This window comes from Hyperoodon ampullatus (genome assembly GCF_949752795.1).
Source record: "Hyperoodon ampullatus genome assembly, chromosome: 4".
In the NCBI taxonomy this organism is placed as follows: Eukaryota; Metazoa; Chordata; class Mammalia; order Artiodactyla; family Ziphiidae; genus Hyperoodon; species Hyperoodon ampullatus.
Window position 1 is genome coordinate 37,964,525 of NC_136917.1, and position 22,146 is coordinate 37,986,670.

A 22,146-nucleotide genomic window follows, 5' to 3' on the forward strand; every position below is an offset into this window, starting at 1 on the left:
ATTCCTTCTGAACCATTGAGACTGGGGTGGGCGCCCCAGCAAGGAGGAGTAGGCAGGGTGCAGCCAGGAGGGGGGCCTGCCTCAAGGTGGAGGACACATGTCCCAGGCAAGACCAGGTTGGGGCCAGGAGGTTGGGCAGTGACCAGCTGTTGGAGGCAGCTCGTCTTGAGGATGCCATGGGCTGGGCCCCTGCACAGGCCCATGCTGTGCCAGGTTGCCATCTGCCAGGCCCCTTCTGCCTTTGCCCAGACTGAGTCCCCATTTAGGGGTCCTTCTTTTCCCTCTCCTTGACTCCACATGTTCCTCACAAGACCCACCTCCTCCCCTGGGTCTTCCTGGCCCCCTCCTCTTCACAGCCCTTCTGCCTAAAGCAGGATCCCCTAACTAGGGACTATGGACACTTGCAGGATATTCTTTGTGATGGGGCCTGTGCTGTGTACTGTAGGGTGCTGAGCAACATCCCTGGTCGACCCCCACTAGATGCCAGTGGCAATCCCCCTACACACAGTATGACAACCTAAAATGTCTCCAGATATCACCAATGTCTCTAGGGGGAAAAGTGACTCCTGGGTGTGAATCACTGAGATAGATAGATAGATAGATAGACAGATTCATAGATAGAATCATCAATAGATAAATTGATAGATGGATGGTTAGATAGAGTCATGGATGGATGGATGGATAATTGGATGGATGGATGGATGGATAGTTAGATGGATGATGGATAGGAAGGCAGGCAGACAGGCAGACAGGACGTCAGACAGGGTCTCTCTCATCCAAGTCACTTTCTCATCCTCCACACTACTGATGTTTGGGGCCGGATTAGTCTCTGTGGGGCTGTCCTGTGCATTGTAGGGTGTTGGATAGCATCCCTGGCCTCCACCCACTAGATGCCAGTAACACCCCCAAGTTGTGACAACCAAAATTACCACATGTCCCCTGGGGAATAGCACTGCCATGGTTGAGAACCACTGGCCTGAATGGTGCTTTGGATATTGTGCACCCACATCCTCTTGGGTTTATCTTCCCTTCTGAGTGAAATAACAGGGGATGTGAGTATCCATGGAGTAGTTGCCCTGGGCCAGCCCTGGGCTGGCATCTCTTCGTGCTACACCCTATGTAACCCCCAGGGCAACTGAGGCATCAGTGGTTCTACTGTGGGATGCTGAGTTTTCATGTCTCTCCCAACCTTTGACTTGTCTAAGAGCCCTCTCCAGCCCCAGCAGCAGAGGTCAGTGTGTGCCTGACCTCTCTCCGGCTGACCGTGACCCCCAGCATGGTCCCCCTCGGCCGCCTGCTGGCCTTCTACGTCAGGGAGAATGGAGAAGGGGTGGCTGACAGCCTCCAGTTTGCTGTTGAGACCTTCTTTGAAAACCAGGTAGATCATCGGGAACCAAACTGGAGGAGGGAGAGGAGATGGGCAAGAGTCATCAGGGCTGAGGGCCCCAGGGTGTCGAGGCTGGGGTGGACTGCACACAGCTGCCAGTCAGACTTCACATAGTACGACAGGCAGGACTCTTAAGGGTTGCCCTACCTTCAGGATCCTAAGTTGTGTCTTTACTGGAGATCCTCCAAAACTCACCCAGATGGGGATTGCATTCATTACACACAGGAAAAGTGGTCAGCTGTTCTCTGTCCCTGCTGGGCTCCAGACCTAAGGGACACCACTCACATCCCCCCAAACGGGCTCCACCCCCCACGTCCTCTCCCTGCATCTTCCCAAACTGGCTGCAACATGTCCTCTGTCACTGCCCATCTCCCCACCTCTCTTCTCCCCTCCCATCTTCTGCGCAGAATGTACCAGTTGCACCAGCCTAGTTCCCGTCATTCAACCTCCCATCCTTGTCCTCATCTGGGCAGCAAAGCCAGGGTCCCAGCTGAGCTGGCGAGGACCGACTCTTCTTGGAGGGCAGAGAGGGTGGGTGGGTGGGTCTGGAGAGTTTGGCCAAGCTCCTGAGTTTTCTGCTGTGTTTGGGTCCAGGTTTCACTGACATATTCAGCAAATGAGACCCAACCCGGGGAAGTCATCGATCTGCGGGTCAGGGCTGCAAGGGGCAGCTGCGTGTGTGTTGCTGCGGTTGACAAGAGCATCTACTTGCTCAGGTCTGGGTTTCGGCTGACTCCCACCCAGGTGAGCAGGGGCCCTTGGGCGCTGGGCTCCAGCATCTTCACGGGCATCTCTTCCTTTCCAATAACTGAAAAGCCCCGTATATATCAAGATTGTCTCTCTTCACTGGGTTCATTCTCAGCAAACCCCATCCTTGTCACTGTTTGGGTGCAGTTAAAAGATCTTGGAGTCAAATCCAATGTGACGTTGTCCGGGTCCCACCTCTTCAGCCCCATGCTGCCCATCTTAAAAATGGGTTAATGCCACCAACTCCTGTCTCCTAAGATTGGTTCCAAGTGATACATGTGAGAGGATGTTGAGATGGGAGCATGCCAGGCCAGTTTGGGTTGAAAAGAAACGCTCAGTTGACCAGTTACTGCTCCCCTTTGTAGGTTTTCCGGGAATTGGAAGATTACGATGTTTCTGATGCTTTTGGGGTATCCAGGGAGGATGGGCCCTTCTGGTGGGCTGGGCTGATGGCCCGACGACGCCGGCGCTCCTCCATCTTCCTGTGGCCCTGGGGCGTCGCCAAGGACTCCGGGTTTGCCTTTGCCGTAAGGAGAGGTGGTCTTGGACCCCACTGCCCCCTTCTGAGCTCCTTTTCCTTTGAAACAAAGGGTCTCGGGGTACAGAGATGGGTTGGGGTGGAAGTTCCCAAACTTTTAGCATTGCAGACTCTTTTTTGATTCTCCCCAGTGGAAGCTCATATGTGGACCCTCCCAATTTGCAAAATGGACGAGAGCAGAATGAATATCCATTGATAACTTGAACTTGTTCTGGAGCAATGACGATAAAAGTGCTTTGGTGGAAGGAAAACCTACACTATGGGTGCAGGTGCCGTGTTCTCAGGTGGTGGCCTCACCCTTGCTGACATTTATAGCTCAAATCTGTCCCCTTCCTTCCTGGCTCCGGGGACCAGGGCGCTGCTGGAGATGCAATACACACAAATGTCATTCTAGCCCACTTTAGCATGCTGGCGGTCTCTGCTCAAATGCATGAGGGCACTTTTCATCCCAGGTTTTAAATCATTTAAAAGGCATCCTTGGGAATCCTCTGGTGGTCCAGTGATTAGGACTCTGTGCTTTCACTGCTGGTGCCTGGGTTCAATCCCTGGTCGGGGAACTAAGATCCTGCAAGCCCTGTGGCATGGACAAATAAATAAATAAATAAATAAATGAAAGGCATCCTCTTCCTCCCATTTTTATTATGGAAAATTTTCAAACATACAGAAACATTGAATGAATTAGCAAACACCTGTAGATCCACCACTTGGATCCCACAGTTAACATTTTGCTGTATCAAATATATATACCAATATATATACATATATATTATTTTTTTATTAAATAATTTTTTGATGTGGACCATTTTTTTAAAGTCTTTATATTGAATTTGTTACAACTGCTTCTGTTTTATGTGTTTTGGTCATGAGGCACGTGGGATCTTACCTCCCCGACCAGGGATCAAACCTGCACCCCCTACACTGGAAGGTGAAGTCTTAACCACTGGACCACCAGGGAAGTCCCTATATTATAACAGTAATAACTGCAGCCCACAGTCATTGGCTCTTGGTCCAGATTAGGCACTGCACCAATTGATTTGTTTTAAATAGAGGTGAAATTCACATAGCAGAAAATTAACGCATTTTAAAGTGAACAATTCAGTGGCATTTAGTACATTCACAGTGCTGTGCAAACCAGCACCTCTGTCTAGTTCCAGAACATTTCCATCACCCCAAAAGGAGACCTGTCACCATTAGCAGTCACTCCACACCCACCCTCCCCCAACACCTGGCAACCACTGATCTGCCTGTGGCTTTGGACATCTCATATAAATGGAATCATACAAGATGTGGCCTTTTGTGCCTAGACCACAAATGCACTGGCCTCCCCTCTGCTCTGCCCTGGATGGTTACTGGGTCCCATGACCCCCTTAGTCTGTGTCACCAAGCCTGGAGAGAGAACTGACTCCCTCAAGGGCTATGCAGCAGTGATGTTGGGGCAGTGACCTCTGGGACTACAATGTCCACTTCCCCACTGTGGGTCTGGGCATTGTCTGTTGCCTAGGAAACAGGACTGGTGGTGATGACAGACCTGGTGAGCCTGAACCACCGGCAAGATGGCGGTCTGTACACTGATGAGGCTGTCCCTGCCTTCCAGCCCCACACAGGGAGCCTGATGGCAGCAGTGTCCTCCAGACAACCCCCCAGGTAATTGCCACTGCCTCGAGCAGGGTTGTCTAAACTCATACTGTTGACATTTGGGGCTGGATCATTTTCTGCAGTGAGGCTGTCCCATGCACTGTAGGGTGTTGAGTGGCATCCCTGGCCTCCACCAACCAGATGCCAGTAACCCCCCGCCCCTACCCCCAGTTGTGACAACCAAAAATGTCTTCAGACATTACCCAATGTCTCCTTGGGGCCAGACTCACCAATGGCCTAGTGGGCTGGGGCACTGAGCACTTTGGCCCTGCTTCCCCTGGTCCTTGGACCCATCCAAGTGCATGGAATTGGGGGTTGGGGATGCAGAAGAGAAGGAAGGTGTAATCGGGGAGCAGATCTGCCTAGGGACAGACAAATTGGGGCAGGGTGGGAAACTGTGGCTTGATCCTCGCACTCCCAGAGACTCTGCTTAGAAAATTCTTTCTATTACCCTTTCTCCTTCCTCCCACCATTTCCTCCTTCCTTCTCCTCCTCTCTCTTCCCCCTTCCCCTCCAATTCTTTACCTTTTGGAGTTAGACACCAAGTAATTACTTTTCAGTCTTTCTTATTTTATTTTATTATTTTATTTTTATTTATTTATTTTTTTGCGGTACGCGGGCCTCTCACTGTTGTGGCCTCTCCCGTTGCGGAGCACAGGCTCCAGACGCGCAGGCTCAGCAACCATGGCTCACGGGCCCAGCCACTCCGTGGCTTGTGGGATCTTCCCAGACCGGGGCACGAACCTGTGTCCCCTCCATCAGCAGGCAGACTCTCAACCACTGTGCCACCAGGGAAGTCCTCAGTCTTTCTTATTTTAAATCAAATGTTTAAGCCTCAGAGTGTTGCTTTGGCTGCACCCAAGTTGTGCTATGAAGTGTTTCCATTATTGCTGGCTTCCAAGTAGATTCTTACTAGCAGAAAAATTGATTTGCCCAGATGTGGCAAATGACTTACCCAGATGTGTTTTCAATTTTCAAGTGATTTTTAAAATTATTATTATTTTATGTGTTTTATAAATTTGTGCCAGATGTGCATCATGGCCAGTGAACATGGTCTGTATGAGATCCACTATGATCAACAAACATAGTCTGTATGATACCCATCATCTGGTTTTTATTTTGGAGACTGGCTATGTGGTATATGGTCTGTTTTTGTAAATGCTCATATCTAGTTGAAAAGAATGTCCAAGCTCCTGTCATTGGGTATAGGATTCTCTGTGAGTACTTTTGGTCAAGTCTATGGTAGATGGTGCCCAAACCCTCCATATCCTTGCCCATTTTGTTTCTTTGCTAACTTATCAATTACTGAGAGAGAGGAGTTCACATCTCCCGCTTAGATTTGTGGCTTTGTCCCTGGTCTCAATGGAAACCTTTGTTTCACAGGAGATAGTGTTTCTTGTTCTCTCCTGTCTTTCCCTTTGTCCCCTCCCTTCTGCTCCCCCATCACCCACCTGTCTTCTTTCCCACCTTCTTCATTCTCTGCCTCTCCCACTAGCTCCTCAACTCCAGCCAGCTTGGGGAGGGGTAGGGTGTTTTGAAGACCTTGCCTTTTCACTCTCTCTGAATTTAAGGATGTATAGGCTGGGAAAGGGGAGGCAGGCCTTGGATGTACCCTTTCCTGCCAACTCATTCAATGAGAAGCACAGAACCAAGTGGGCCAGGGATGGGGTCAGTGTGGTTAGCAGTGCCCCAGCATCTGGGTCTCTTTGGAGACCTTGAGGGTGGCACCCAGACTCCTTAGCCCTTGTTCTGAGCCAGATGTAGCCCAGAGGATCTCCCACCCTGGCAGTCCTGTCTATGAAAGCCCTCTTCTTATTTCAAGCCCTCTCTGCCCAGATTGGGAACCTTCCCAGTCCCCCCAGTCTCCTCTGCAGTGGTTTCTGGATACCTGGATCCACTAGGTTCTTCCTGCCCAAGTCACACATTTAACAGGCCCACAGGGGTCCTCGTTTCCAAACTCCACATCAGGGCATAGGCAGACCACGCTCCCCCTATGGTATTTTGGACACACACGAAGGCATTTCTGAGATGTGGTTGAGTGAGGAGGTGGAATATTGGCCCCTGAACATCCTTCAGCCAGACACTACTCTGGAAGCCTGGAGCCTCCCATGTGCGTGCCTCCTGAGAGCTTGGCCTGAAGTGGATATGCAAGCAGCCTCAAAACCCAAAACCTCAAAGGGAATTGTAAATCCCAATGCAGAAAGGCATAAGAAATGCCTTAAAAAGCAAGTGTTTGTGCCTTTTTGTAATTGGATAATGCATCCTTATTCTGAAGGATATTTTTCTTAACCATATGCATGTGGTTCAATTATTTTTCAAAGAGTACGAAAGGGTATATAATGAAATGGAAGTCTCCCTCCCACCTCCAGATCCTCCGTTCCCTTCTAAGAGTCAATAATGGTCAATAATTCCTTAGACATCCTTCTAGAAATTTTCTGTGTATACACAAGGATTTTTTTTTTTTTAAAACGCAATGGGAGAATACTATAATAATGTTTTGTGCCTTCCTTTTTAAAGTCAGTGATAAACCTTAGAGACCATTTCATACCAGTACATATATACTTACCTCACCTTTTTTCACTGACATGTAATATTCCACTGTGTGAGTGTACTATCATTTGATTAACCAAACGCCCTATTGATGGAGATTTTGGCTGTTTGTTATTTCTCACAGTGCTGCAGTGAACCACACCATAGTCTGTCTTCGCACATGTGTCTGTGGTTAATTTCAGGGTTCATCCCTGGGAGAGGTAACCTCAGGTTGAAAGAGGTGTGAGCATTTTTAATCTTGAGAAGTTTTGCCAGATGTCAAGTAGGGCTTATTAATATTATTTTTTTAAGACTAGGACAGTCCCTGGACTTCCTTGGCAGTCCAGTGGTTAAGACTTTGCCTTCCAGTGCAGAGGGTGCAGGTTCGATCCCTGGTTGGGGAGCTAAGATCCTACCTGCCTCGGGGCCCAAAAACCAAAACATAAAACAGAAGCAATATTGTGACAAATTCAATAAAGACTGTAAAAAAAAAAAAAAAAAAAAGAATAGGACAGCCCCTGAGGAAGGTGGGCTATGAGGCTTCTGAGGATAAACCAAGAATGAAAGCACATGAAAGAATGTATATATGTATAACTGAATCACTTTGCTGTACTTCAGAAACTAAACTAACACAACATCGTAAGTCAACTATACTTCAATTAAAAAAAACTAAAAAAAAAAATGAAATCACAGAGGAAAAGGGAAAGGGGATAGGAGAGCTCTATATAATGATGCAGAAAAACATGGCAAACCCAGGGAGGGAAATTAACAAAGGAGAGGACATGGGGTGGTCCCTGTGGCCCTTCTTACCTTCTGAATTCAGGATGCGAGGCACCACTGTCATTTTAAGAAGCCTCTGTCAAGCCTTTGATGCCTCGCTTTTACTAGTCCTAATCAAGTAGAATGTTAACCCTGCTAGGTGAAAGAATTAACACATTATGTCCTATTAGAGTAGAATACTAACCTTTCCAGGTCAGAGAATTAAAACGTGTAGAATATTAAGCTGCTGGGTAAGAGAATTAACATGTTATAGGCTAATCAAGTAGAATGTTAACCTGCCAGGTAACAGAATTAAGTTATGTCCGTGAAACTTTAATCATTTCTTTCTTTTTTTTAAAATTTTCATAGAGCAGAGAAGAGGAAAAGAACCTACTTCCCTGAAACATGGATTTGGCACTGTCTCAACATCAGGTACAGTATGATTTCTTTCCTTTGCTGCCTTTGTGGGCTGACTCAGAGGCACTCATGAAAGATGGTTCCCAGTCGGTTTGCCTGGAGATCTGACACCAACATCTGAGTAAGACATTGGGCATCCTTTTCTAACACATAAAACTCAAAGCTATGAAGTCAGCCCCAAATCCCTCTGCAGCCTCAGACATCTGCCCATGAAATATGAAATTTGAGGGCTTCATGCCTCTTAACAACTCCCTCTTGGGGTAACTCTATCCGCTCTGTTTATATAACGAGCTCATTAAAATGATTACAGTTCCCTGGAACATGAACTCAATTCCACCCACCCAACCCCTCCTCGCTCCTCAGGGGACTCAGGCTCCTGCCCGCAAAACAGGCTGCTTCTCTCAGCACATTTCCTTTCTGCATTGTTTTCTCTTTTAGTTCGCCTTGAAGCAGCAGTGCTGTGCTAAATTCTTGCCAGATGCAGTTGGCTTTTTTCTTTCAATGCTTAGTGTCAAAAGGTAGTGGTGACTTGCCCTGGGAAACCAGTTAGGCATGAAAGTTCAGACCCTGGGGCTAGTGGGTTGGCCAGCCGGTGGACCTACTGCTGAGCTGGGGTCCCCTTCTTGGCATGAGATGCCATGGCACATGCTCAGCACAGAACCAAGCACTCAGCTGGGGGTTTCTCAGGCTGCTTTCACGGATGTGCGTGTCCCCATTCTGGGCAGTCTTCCCCGCTGGTCAGAACAGAAGCTGATTACTGCATTTTGTTCTGGGAGTCCAGATTTAAGATGGGCTGTCGGTCCATCATCAAAGATGTACGGAAGGTAAAAATGTATCTATTTTCTGTGTGCTGGGTGATGTTTTGGGTGCTGGGTAATGTTTTTGGTGCCAGAGATGGCACCTTGAACAAGGCAGATAGGGTCCCCTCACGTGTAGAATTTATGTTTTATGCCCCCAAAGGCTTCATGCTTCAGTAGGGCCAGTGTTCTCATGGAGGGCTTGGCCCAGGGCTTTGGAGGAAGTAGAGGGACCCTTTGGGGAAGCTAGAAAGACTCCCAGGGCAGGTGGAGCCCAAGCTGGGTCCCACAGGATAGATAAACAAGAAGGGGGGAAGGGTATCCAGGAGGCGGGACCAGCATGGGCAAGAGGTGGGGCATGGGAGAGGCTGGTGATTTTCACAAGGTTGGGATGAGGCAGGTGGGGCCAAGAGGACGAGGCAGGGAGTGTGACGGCCGTGTGGTCTGTGGTGGGGGTGTGGAGAGCCACAGAGGGTTGCTGGGAGGCATTTGGGATTTGAGACGGTCTCTCTCCCTCTGTTGGCTGGAGCAAGGATGAGTCAGAGAGTACAGATCTGAGACCAAGGAGGAGGTTCTTGCTGGGCCCAGGCAAGGACTCGTCAGCTCTTTTTGTTTTTTCTTTTCTAATTTTTAAAATTGGTAAAATACACGTAACATAAAATTTACCACCTTAACCATTTTTAGGTGTACGGTTCAGTGGTAATAAGTGCATTCGTATTGTTGTGCTGCCATCACCACCCTCCGTCTCCAAAACTCTTTTCATCTTGCAAAACTGAAACTATGTCCCCATTAAATACTAACTCCTCAATCCTCCCTCCCCTCAGCCCCCTAGCGTCCACTCTTCTACTTTTTGTCTCCATGAATCTTACTGCTCTAAGGACCTCATGTAAGTGGAATCATGTAGTATTTGTCCTTTTGTGACTGACTCATTTCACTTAGCATGGTGTCCTCATGGTTCATCCTTGTTGTGGCATGTATCAAAATTTGCTTTCTTTTTAAGCCTGAATAGCATTCCGTTGTATGGGTGGACCACATTTCATGTATGCATTCATCCTTTGGTGGACACTTAGTTTGCTTCCACCTTTTGGTTATTATGAATAATCCTTCTATGCATATGGATGTGCAAATATCACTTTGAGACCCTGCTTTCAATTCTTTTGGGTATATACCCAGAAGTGGAGTTGCTGGATCATATGGTAATTCTGTGTTTAATTTTTTGAGAGTTCACCATATTGTTTTCCACAGTGGTTGCACCATTTTACATTCCCACCAACAGTGCACAAGGGTTCTTCTTTAAATGTTGGATAGAATTTACCAGTGAAGCCATCACATCCAGAGCTTCCCTTTTTGGGAAGATGTTGATTGCTGATTCAATCTCCTTACTTGTTAGAGATCTATTCAGATTTGTTATTTCCTTGTGATTCAGTCTTGGTAGGTTTTGTGTTTCTAAGAATTTGTCCATTCATCTAGATTATCCAAGTTGTTGGTGTACAGTAGTTCATAGTAGTCTCTTAAGATCTTTCTTTATTTCTGTGGAATCGGTAATAATGTCCCCACTTTCATTTTGGATTTTAGTAATTTAAGTCTTTTCTCTTTTTTCTTTGATCATCTAGCTAAAGGTTTGTTAATTTTATTAATCTTTTCAAAGAACCAACTTTTGGTTTCATTGATTTTCTCTATTATTTTTCTTTTTTAAAAAAATTTATTTATTTGGCTGTGCCGTGTCTTAGTTGTGGTATGCGAGATCTGCATTGCAGCATGTGGGATCCTTTTAGTTGCAGCATGCGGGATCTAGTTCCCTGACAAGGGATCAAACCTGGGCCCCCTGCATTGGGAGTGCAGAGTCCTAACCACTGGACCACAAGGGAAGTCCCTCTCTATTATTTTTGTATTCTTTATTTCATTTATTTCTGCTATAATCTTTATTATTTCTGCTTCTTTATTATTTGATCTCTTTTGTTTTTCTTTTTCAAGTTCTTTAAGTTACAAAGTTAGGCTGTTTTTTTGAGATCTTAATTTTTAATGTAAGCATTTACAGCTATGAATTTCCCCCTTAACACTGCTTTTGATGCATCCTGTGAGTTTTGGTGTGTTGTGCTTTTGTTTTCATTCATCTCTAAGTCCTTTTTTTCTTTTTTTTTTTTGCAGAGATTTTAAAAATTTCTTTCAAATCCAAAGATAATTTGAGTAGCAAAGTATAACAGTTAATTTTTGACATATCATTTATCTTTACAAAAACATTTCTTTTTCTTTTTGAATTTTATTTTATTTATTTATTTTATACAGCAGGTTCTTTTTTTTTTTTTTTTTTTTTTTTTTTTTGCGGTAGGCGGGCCTCCCACTGTTGTGGCTTCTCCCCTTGCGGAGCACAGGCTCCGGAGCACAGGCTCAGTGGCCATGGCTCACGGGCCCAGCCGCTCCGCGGCATGTGGGATCCTCCCAGACCGGGGCACGAACCCGTGTCCCCTGCATCGGCAGGCGGACTCTCAACCACTGCGCCACCAGGGAAGCCCACAGCAGGTTCTTACTAGTTATCTATTTTATATATATTAGTGTATATATGTCAATCCCAATATCCCAATTCATCCCACCACCACCACCCACCCCGTTTTCCCCACTTGGTGTCCATACGTTTGTTCTCTACATCTGTGTCTCGGTTTCTGCCTTGCAAACCAGTTCATCTGTGCCATTTTTCTAGATTCCACATATATGCATTAATATGCAGTATTTGTTTTTCTCTCTCTGACTTACTGCACTCTGTATGACAGTCTCTAGGTCCATCCACATCTCTACAAATGACCCAATTTCGTTCCTTTTTATGGCTGAGTAATATTCCATTGTATATATGTGCCACATCTTCTTTATCCATTTGTCTGTCGATGGGCATTTAGGTTACTTCCATGACCTGGCTATTGTAAATAGTGCTGCAATGAACATTGGAGTGCATATGTCTTTTTGAATAATGGTTTTCTCTGGGTATATGCCCAGTAGTGGGACTGCTGGGTCATATGGTAATTCTAGGTTTAATTTTTTTAAGGAACCTCCATACTGTTCTCCATAGTGGCTGTATCAATTTACATTCCCACCAGCAGTGCAAGAGGGTTCCCTTTTCTCCACACCCTCTCCAGCATTTGTTGTTTGTAGATTTTCTGATGATGGCCATTCTGAGTGGTGTGAGGTGATGCCTCATTGTAGTTTGATTTGCATTTCTCTAATAATTAATGATGTTGAGCAGCTTTTCATGTGCCTCTTGGCCATCTGTATGTCTTCTTTGGAGAAATGTCTATTTAGGTCTTCTCCCCTTTTCTGATTGGGTTGTTTGTTTTTTTAATATTGAGCTGCATGAGCTGTTTATATATTTTGGAGATTAATCCTTTGTCCGTTGATTCATTTGCAAATATTTTCTCCCATTCTGAGGGTTGTCTTTTTGTCTTGTTTATAGTTTCCTTTGCTGTGCAAAAGCTTTTAAGTTTCATTAGGTCCTGTTTGTTTATTTTTGTTTTTATTTCCATTACTCTAGGAGGTGGGTCAAAAAAGATCTTGCTATGATTTATGTCAAAGAGCATTCTTCCTATGTTTTCCTCTAAGAGTTTTATAGTGTCCGGTCTTACATTTAGGTCTCTAATCCATTTTGAGTTTATTTTTGTGTATGGTGTTAGGGAGTGTTCCAATTTCATTCTTTTACATGTAGCTGTCCAGTTTTCCCAGCACCACTTATTGAAGAGACTGTCTTTTCTCCATTATATATCCTTGCCTCCTTTGTCATACATTAGTTCACCATAGGTGCATGGGTTTATCTCTGGGCTTTCTATCCTGTTCCATTGATCTATATTTCTGTTTTTGTGCTAGTACCATACTGCCTTGATGACTGTAGCTTTGTAGTATAGTCTGAAGTCAGGGAGTCTGATTCCTCCAGCTCGGTTTTTTTCCCTCAAGATTGCTTTGGCTCTTCGGAGTCTTTTGCGTCTCCATACAAATTTTAAGATTTTTTGTTCTAGTTCTGTAAAAAATGCCATTGGTAATTTGATAGGGATTCCATTGAATCTGTAGATTGCTTTGGGTATTATCGTCATTTTCACAATATTGATTCCTCCAATCCAAGAACATGGTCTATCTCTCCATCTGTTTGTGTCATCTTTGATTTCTTTCATCAGTGTCTGATAGTTTTCTGAGTACAGGTCTTTTACCTCCTTACGTAGGTTTATTCCTACATATTTTATTCTTTTTGTTGCAATGGTGAATGAGATTGTTTCCTTAATTTCTCTTTCTGATCTTTCATTGTTAGTGTATAGGAATTAAAGAGATTTCTGTGCATTAGTTTTGTATCCTGCAACTTTACCAAATTCATTGATTAGCTCTAGTAGTTTTCTGGTGGCATCTTTAGGATTCTCTATGTATAGTATCATGTCATCTGCAAACAGTGACTGTTTTACTTCTTCTTTTCCAATTTGGATTCCTTTTATTTCTTTTTCTTCTCTGATGGCCATGGCTAGGACTTCCAAAACTATGTTGAATAATACTGGTGAGAGTGGACATCCTTGTCTTGTTCCTGATCTTACAGGAAATGCTTTCAGTTTTTCACTATTGAGAATGATGTTTGTTGTGGGTTTGTCATATATGGCCTTTATTATGTTGAGGTAAGTTCCCTCTATGCCCACTTTCTGGAGAATTTTTATCAGAAATGGGTGTTAAATTTTGTCAAAAGCTTTTTCTGCATCTATTGAGATGATCATATGGTTTTTATTCTTCAATCTGTTAATATGGTGTATCACATTGATTGATTTGTGTATATTGAGGAATCCTTGCATCCCTGGGATAAGTCCCACTTGATCATGGTGTATGATCCTTTTAATGTGTTGTTGGATTCTGTTTGCTAGTATTTTGTTGAGGATTTTTGCATCTATATTCATCAGTGATATTGGTCTGTAATTTTCTTTTTTTGTGACATCTTTGTCTGGTTTTGGTATCAGGGTGATGGTGGCCTTGTAGAATGAGTTTGGGAGTGTTCTTTCCTCTACAGTTTTTGGGAACAGTTTCAGAAGGATGGGCATTAGCTCTTCTCTAAATGTTTGATAGAATTCACCTGTGAAGCCATCTGGTCCTGGACTTTTGTTTGTTGGAAGATTTTTAATCACAGTTTCAATTTCATTATGTGTGATTGGTTTGGTCATATTTTCTATTTCTTCCTGGTTCAATCTTGGAAGGTTATAACTTTCTAAGAATTTGTCCATTTCTTCCAGGTTGTCCATTTTATTGGCATAGAGTTGCTTATAGTAGTCTCTTAGGATGCTTTGTATTTCTGTGGTGTCCATTGTAACTTCTCCTTTTTCATTTCTAATATTATTGATTTGAGTCCTCTCCCTCTTTTTCTTGTTGAGTCTGGCTAAAGGTCTATCAATTTTGTTTATCTTCTCAGAGAACCAGCTTTTAGTTTTATTGATCTTTGCTATTGTTTTCTTTGTTTCTATTTCATTTATTTCTGCTCTGATCTTTATGATTTCTTTCCTTCTACTGACTTTGGGTTTTGTTTGTTCTTCTTCCTCTAGTTCCTTTAGGTGTAAGGTTAGATTGTTTATTTGAGATTTTTCTTTTTTCTTGAGGTAGGATTGTATTGCTATAAACTTCCCACTTAGAACTGCTTTTGCTGCATCCCATAGGTTTTGGATCATCGTGTTTTCATTGTCATTTGTCTCTAGGTATTTTTTGATTTCCTCTTTGATTTCTTCAGTGATCTCTTGGTTATTTAGTAACGTATTGTTTAGCCTCCATGTGTTTGTGTTTTTTTACATTTTTTCCCTGTAATTTATTTCTAATCTCATGGTGTTGTGGTCAGAAATGATGCTTGATATGATTTCAATTTTCTTAAATTTACTGAGGCTTGATTTGTGACCCAAGATGTGATCTGTCCTGGAGAATGTTCCATGTGCACTTGAGAAGAAAATGTAATCTTCTGTTTTTGGATGGAATGTCCTATAAATATCAATTAAATCTATCTGGTCTACGGTGTCATTTAAAGCTTGTGTTTCCTTATTAATTTTCTGTCTGGATGATCTGTCTATTGGTGTAAGTGAGGTGTTAAAGTCCCCCACTATTATTGGGTTACTGTCAATTTCCTCTTTTATAGCTCTTAGCATTTGCCTTATGTATTGAGGTGCTCCTATGTTGGGTGCATATATATTTATAATTGTTATATCTTCTTCTTGGATTGATCCCTTGATCATTATGTAGTGCCCTTCCTTGTCTCTTGTAACATTCTTTTTTTTTTTTTTTTTGCGGTACACGGGCCTCTCACTGTTGGGGCCTCTCCCATTGTGGAGCACAGGCTCTGGATGCGCAGGCTCAGTGGCCATGGCTCACGGGCCTAGCCACTCCACGGCATGTGGTATCTTCCCGGACTGGGGCCCGAACCCATGTCCCCTGCATTGGCAGGCGGATTCTCAACCACTGCACCACCAGGGAAGGCCTCTTGTAACATTCTTTATTTTAAAGTCTGTTTTATCTGATATGAGTATTGCTACTCCAGCTTTCTTTCTTTTTTTTTTTTTTTGCGGTACGCGGGCCTCTCACTGTTGTGGCCTCTCCCGTTGTGGAGCACAGACTCCGGATGCGCAGGCCCAGTGGCTGTGGCTCACAGGCCCAGCTGCTCCGCAGCATGTGGGATCCTCCTGGACCGGGGCACGAACCCGTGTCCCCTGCATCGGCAGGTGGATTCTCAACCACTGCGCCACCAGAGAAGCCCCCTCCAGCTTTCTTTTGATTTCCATTTGTGTAGAATATCTTTTTCCATCACGTCACTTTCAGTCTGTATGTGTCCTTAGGTCTGAAGTGGGTCTCTTGTAGACAGCATGTGTATGGGTCTTGTTTTTTATTAATTCAGTGAACCTGTGTCTTTTGGTTGGAGCATTTAATGCATTCACATTTAAGGTAATTATTGACATGTATGTTCCTATTACCATTTTCTTAATTGTTTGGGTTTGTTTTTCTAGGTCCTTTTCTTCTCTTGTGCTTCCCACTTAGAGGAGTTCCTTTAGCATTTGTCGTAGAGCTGGTTTGGTGGTGCTGAATTCTCTTAGCTTTTGTCTGTCTGTAAAGCTTTTTTTTTTTTTTTTAATTAAGGCTTTATTTATTTATTTTTTTTATTAGTTTCTGCTTTATAACAAAGTGAATCAGTCATACATATACATCTGTTCCCACATCCCTTCCCTCATGCATGTCTGTAAAGCTTTTGATTTCTCTGTCAAATCTGAATGAGATCTTTGCTGGGTAGAGTAGTCTTGGTTGTAGTTTCTTCCCTTTCATCACTTTAAATACATTGGGCCACTCCATTCTGGCTTGTAGAGTTTCTGCCGAGAAATCAGCTGTTAACCTTATGGAGTTCCCTTGTATGTTATTTGTCATTTTTCCCTTGTTGCTTTTAATAATTTTCCTTTGTCCTTAATGTAAGTTCGGATCTTAACAAACGGCGTCGTGAAACAGAGGAAAGCTTCAAGTGAGCTTTATTAGGGGGCGCTCCCAGGCGAGGTTCACTGGTCCGAGAGAAAGGGGCCAGAGAAGTCACACCCGGGTGAGGGTTGGGCAAGATTTTATAGGGGAAGAAGGGAAAGGGGTGTGGTGAACCTGGGAGGGCGCAGGGTATTCCTTATTTGGTGGTCTCTTCGGGTATCGTGGCAATATCTGGTGCCGGTTACATCAGTCTTGGGACTGCTAGTCCCGCCCCTTGAAAGGTGGGAAGACTGGGCCAGGTGGAAGGTCCCCAGGTCAGTTCCTGGAACTGGGTGGTCCGGAAAGTCTCCAGGTCAGTTTCTGGAACTGGGTGGTCCGGAGAGTTTTGGTCTGATGCAACCTGTGAATCTGATTGCGTTCCCCTGCCTCGGGCCAGTTGGCCTTACACTTAATTTTTCTCAGTTTGACTACTATGTGTCTTGGCGTGTTTCTCCTTGGGCTTATCCTGCCTGGGACTCTCTGCACTTCCTGGACCTGGGTGGCTATTTCCTTTCCCATGTTAGGGAAGTTTTTGACTATAATCTCTTCAAATATTTTCTCGGGTCCTTTCTCCGTCTCTTCTCCTTCTGGGACCCCTACAATGTGAATGTTGTCCCAGAGGTCTCTTAGGCTGTCTTCATTTCTTTTCATTCTTTTTTCTTTATTCTGTTCTTCAGCAGTGAATTCCACCATTCTGTCTTCCAGGTTACTTATCTGTTCTTCTGCCTCAGTTATTCTGCTATTGATTCCTTGTAGTGTATTTTTCATTTCAGTTATTGTATTGTTCATCTCTGTTTGTTTGTTCTTTAATTTTTCTAGGTCTTTGTTAAACATTTCTTGCATCTTCTCGATCTTTGCCTCCATCCTTTTTCCGAGGTCCTGGATCATCTGCACTATCATTGTTCTGCATTCTTTTTCTGGAAGGTTTCCTATCTCCACCTCTTTTAGTTGTTTTTCTGGGGTTTTATCTTGTTCCTTCATCTGGGACATAATCCTCTGCCTTTTCATTTTGTCTATCTTTCTGTGATTGTGGTTTTCGTTCTGCAGGCTGCATGATTGTAGTCCTTCTTGCATCTGCTGTCTGCCCTCTAGTGGCTGAGGCTATCTAAGAGGCTCATGCAAGCTTCCTGATGGGAGAGACTTATGATGGGTAGAGCTAGGTGTTGCTCCGGTGGGCAGAGCTCAGTAAAACTTTAATCCACATGTCTGCTGATGGGTGGGGCTGCGTTCCCTCGATGTTGGTTGTTTGGCCTGAGGCGACCCAGCACTGGAGCCTACAGGCTCTTTGGTGGGGCTAGTGGAGGACTCCGGGAGGGCTTACACCAATGAGTACTTTCCATAATTTCTGCTGCCAGTGTCCTTGTCCCGGCGGTGAGCCACAGCCGCCCGCCCCCACCTCTGTAGAAGACCCATCAACACTAGCAGGTAGGTCTGGTTCAGTCTCCTGTGGGGTCACTGCTCCTTCCCCCTGGGTCCTGATGCACACACTTTGTGTGTGCCCTTCAAGAGTGGAGTCGCTGTTTTGCCCAGTCCTGTTGAAGTCCTGCAGTCAAATCCTGCTAGCCTTCAAACTCTGATTCTCTGGGAATTCCTGTTGCTGGACCCCAGGTTGGGAAGCCTGATGTGGTGCTCAGGACCTTCACTCCAGTGGGTGGACTTCTGTGGTATAAGTGTTCTCCAGTTTGTGAGTCAACCACCCAGCGGTTATGGGATTTGATTTCATTGTGATTGCACCCCTCCTACCATCTCATTGCAGCCTCTCCTTTGTCTTTGGATGTGGGGTATTTTTTTTAGTGAGTTCCAGTGTCTTCCTGTCAATGATTGTTCAGCAGTTAGCTGTGATTCCAGTGCTCTAGCAAGAGGGAGTTCTAAGTACTTTCTAATTTCCTTTGTGATCTCTTCTTTGATCCTTTGGTGTTTAAGAATGTGTTAATTTCCACAAATTTGTAAAATTTCCAGCTTTCCTTCTCTTGTTGATTTCTAACTTCATTTATCTTATTGTGGTCACAGAAGGTACTTTGTATGCTATCTCTCTTTTTAAGTCCACTGAGGCTTAGTTTGTAGCTTAACCTATGGGTCTGTCCTGGAAAATACCCCAAGTGCACTTCAGAAGAATGTGTGTTCCATTGTTGTTGTTGGGTAGAGTGTTCTGTATATGTCTCTCCCTGTTCTGTTCCCCACAGAATGGCCCACTGTCAGGTGGATCGGCCAAGACGTAGGGGTCACCTCACTTGGAGGGAGCCCTGAACAAAAGGCTCCAGCAGCTTTATGGACCATGGGGTGGGGTTGGGGGTAGACAGGGGAGAGAGTTAGGAGCGGGAAAGTACTCCAACTGGGGAGGGATGTCTTCAGTGTTTCCTTCTGACCATAGAGAGGCCTTGGCAGAGGTGTCTGAAGAAAACCTCTGCCCACGGTCCCTTAATGCTAAAGAGACCTGGGAGAGGAAATTCTGGGCTGGGAATGCAAACGTGCAAAGAGCATGGCCAGCCAGGGGCCCTGAGTCCTTGGCTGCAGCTCCCCTCAGAGACCCCAGTGCACACCCACCCCTCACCTCCTTACCCTACCCCCACCCCGTGAGAGCTGCAGGCCTGTGGGCAGGCCTGAAAAAATCACACATACATTCTTAACGGGGAGCTGGGCTCCGCAGGAGTGTATGGGACAAGGATGCCAGGCCAGGAAGTGTGGGTGTCCCCCACAGGCAGGCATTCCTTGGCTTGTGGCTGCATCACTCCAGTCTCTGCCTCCATCTTCGCCTGGCCTTCTTCCCTCTGTGTCTGAAGTTCCCTCTTCTTATAAGGACACCTGTCATTGGATTAGGGCCCACTCTACACCAGTATGACTTCATCTTAACTAGTGGTGTCTGCAAAGACCCTATTTCCAAGTCATGTCCCATTCACAGGTTACCAGGGGTTAGGGCTTGAACATGTTTTTCCAGGAGACACACAAGCATGCTCTAAGTGACCGTCAGTCCCCTTGATTCAGTGTCTTTCTCCCCTAAACTGGGCAGAGCACACACTGCCAGAGTTTGCCTCTCTGAACCCATGTTTTGGATGGTCCTGTGATCACAGCTGTCCCGAGAGACGTTCATGTTTCCGATTATGGCGAGTCAGGGCTGAGGGATGACTTTCTCCTGTCTCGCACTGTGGGGTGCCTTTAATGCTTATTTCCAAGCTGTCGGGGCAGTGGGGGGGCGGCACCACCCTGGGGCCCAAGGCCATATGGCTGGATTCCTCTGTTCCCACCTGGCCGCTGCGGCACGGCCGTGGAGAGCACACGGTTGTCCATCTTTCCACAGTGATCCGTCAGGCGAGGACACGCTCAGCCTGCAGGTTCCCGACTCCATCACCAGCTGGGTGGGTGAGGCAGTGGGTCTGTCTGCCGAGAGGGGCCTGGGCATTGCCGAGCCCACTCTGCTGAAGACCTTCAAGTCCTTCTTCGTCGACTTCACCCTGCCTCCCAACGTGGTCCGCGGGGAGCAGGCCAAGATCCCGCTCAGCATCTACAACTACATGGACACCTGCGTCGAGGTACCGAACCCGCCCTCCATACACAGCCTTTCCCATTATGGGGGAGAGGGGTGGCATCCTTAATGGCTGGAGGCAGAGGGAGGTGGGGTCATCCTGGGGGGAGGGGTTGGAGGGGCACAGCACCTGGGATGTGGAGCAGGCAGGGCGGAATGGGGTCATCCTGGAGGGCTGTGGGGGTCAGCGTCTGTGATATTAGTGAGGCAGAGGCTGGCTGAGTCAGCTTCTGCTTCACCAGCTGTCTACACCTGGGCAGGTTGGGGGTGGGAGTGTGTGCATGGCGGGGTTAGAGGGTGACAGATGTGACGGAGCCACTGTCGTTGACTCCTGAGCCTGCAGAGGTGTGGGAGGGTGAGTATCATATGTAACGGCATGGAGTCAGGTGATCTCCGAGAGACAGCAGCAAGCAGTCTTGAAGCAGGGTCTTAGTTCTCTGCCCAGGAATTGGACCTGGGTAGCCTGGATGAAAACCAGGAATCCTGGCCACTAGAACACCAGGGGCTAGAGGCTAGAAGCAAAGTTTCCCTGGCTCTTGCCCTGTTTGAAAAATGAATTTCTCAAAGAGGCAAAAGCTGCAAAAACAGGTGAAGTTTATTATGAGAGACACAGCACAGCAAGTGGGAGAACACACAGAGAAACAGTTGTTTATTTAAGACAGAGCAAGGCAGAAATACACACCCAGAGAGGAAGGGTGTGGGCATCCTCCCTAATGAGACGGAGCCCGGTAAAGGGGCGGGTAAATCATTTATACAGGGCAGTTCTTCCCGGTCTTTGTTTACCTTTGGCCAATTGTCTCGCTTCTCTTCCCACACCTGACCTGCCCTAGGACCCACTCCAACATGCTTGCGTATCTCTTTGCCAAGATGGATTCCAGCATAGAGGCCTGTGGGAGTTTTGGCATCACCTATTGTGGGGTGGCACCCCCTCCTTTTTGACCCCCTAGGAGCCTTTCTGCGCATGCATAGTCAGGGAGGTCTCCTTGGTCTCAGGAGTGGTCCTCTTATCTCTTTACTCCAGCAGAGCTCAGCTCCTGCCATTAGCTTTGGCCTTGGAGTGTCTAGGGAAAAAAAGCTCCAATTTTACTCCACTTGACAAACACCAGCTGTCCAGCCCAGGGGCCCCTCTACCTCCTACCTCAAATCCCCCCTGAGAGATGTGAACCCTAAGAAATCTTTATTGGGAGGAGAAAGGGCCACAGAGTCTGCCTTCTGTAGCTTCTTCAGGCTGGCAAGGTGCTGGTAGACCCTACCTAGCTGGGGTCACAGAGCTGTCACCTTATCTCATCAAGGGGCCCCAGGGTGACTTCTCTTGTTATCTCTGTGTCCAAATTTCCTCTGAGAAGAGTCCCTGTTTTATTGGATTAGGGCCTACCCTAATGACCTCATTGGAACTTGATGACGTCTGCAGAGAACGTAGTTCCAAATGAGGTCACATTTATAGGTACCGGGGGTTAGGATTTCAACATATCTTCCTGGGGGCCACAACTCAACCGATGACAGCTACCCCAAGGAGGTGGGCTTGGGGATTTCAGACCCTGATGAGGAGGAGGGTTGGCCAGCAATGTGGAGGGAGCCGTGAGGACCAGGGTCAGGTGGGGGCAGGATAGGGAAGGGGTGTTTGGGGGCCTGAGCATCAGTGTGGCTGCAGGAGGGCAGGGGCACCCTCCTCCCCTGCCTTTGTAATCCTTTTGCACCATCTCAGCCTGGATGTCAGCTGGGGGGTGGCAGGAAGAGAGAGGAGGTGGGCTCCCCGAGTTAGGGGCAGCCCTCAGGAATGGGAGCTGGGAGCCGAGGCTGCAAATGGAGGAGTGAGTGGGGTGCAGGGCCAGGGGTCTAGCTGGGAGCAAGCCTGCTTTCCGCAGGTTGGCCTGGAGGTCAGGCTACAGGTCTCAGCCTCACCCCAGCCGGCTGGGGGAGCCTGCTAACCTTGTCCTGGCCCTGCCCATGTGTGTGCACGCCCCCCCCCACCAAGGCCGCCAGCACATTCCCCACCAAGGGCAGAGATGGGAGGGGCAGCCCCAGGCCAAAGACACTGGAAACCAAGAGATTTTATCCACGCCCTGCCCAGATTTCTGGCTTTTCTTGAAAAACAAGACCTTCTGGCCAGGGAGTGATTGGAATTTGCCACCTGAAGGGCACGGAGGCTGCTGGGGGTGGAGGTCCTGAGTGGAGGTGGCGGATCCCCCATGGCACAGCTGTAGTCCCAGCGCATACGTGTCTCAGCATCCCCCAGACGACCCTTTGGACTTCAGCTTGCTGTTTCCATTTACCAGCCCACTTTGTCTCAGTTTCCTCATCTGGGTGTGAGAGATCTACCTTCACCCCCTGCCCC

The 22,146-nt window shown here is 46.4% G+C and overlaps 1 protein-coding gene across 1 annotated transcript in view; it reads left to right on the plus strand.

Annotated features, from left to right (window-relative positions):
- The window catches only part of CPAMD8 (C3 and PZP like alpha-2-macroglobulin domain containing 8), a 100,205-nt gene that overhangs the window by 34,154 nt on the left and 43,905 nt on the right, over nt 1-22,146 (plus strand). Inside the window, exons 15-20 of the mRNA XM_079704060.1 lie at nt 1,206-1,378; nt 1,982-2,131; nt 2,500-2,661; nt 4,174-4,316; nt 7,965-8,027; nt 19,587-19,818. Coding sequence (XP_079560186.1) covers nt 1,206-1,378; nt 1,982-2,131; nt 2,500-2,661; nt 4,174-4,316; nt 7,965-8,027; nt 19,587-19,818 — 923 coding nt within the window. The remainder of the gene's footprint in view (nt 1-1,205; nt 1,379-1,981; nt 2,132-2,499; nt 2,662-4,173; nt 4,317-7,964; nt 8,028-19,586; nt 19,819-22,146) is intronic.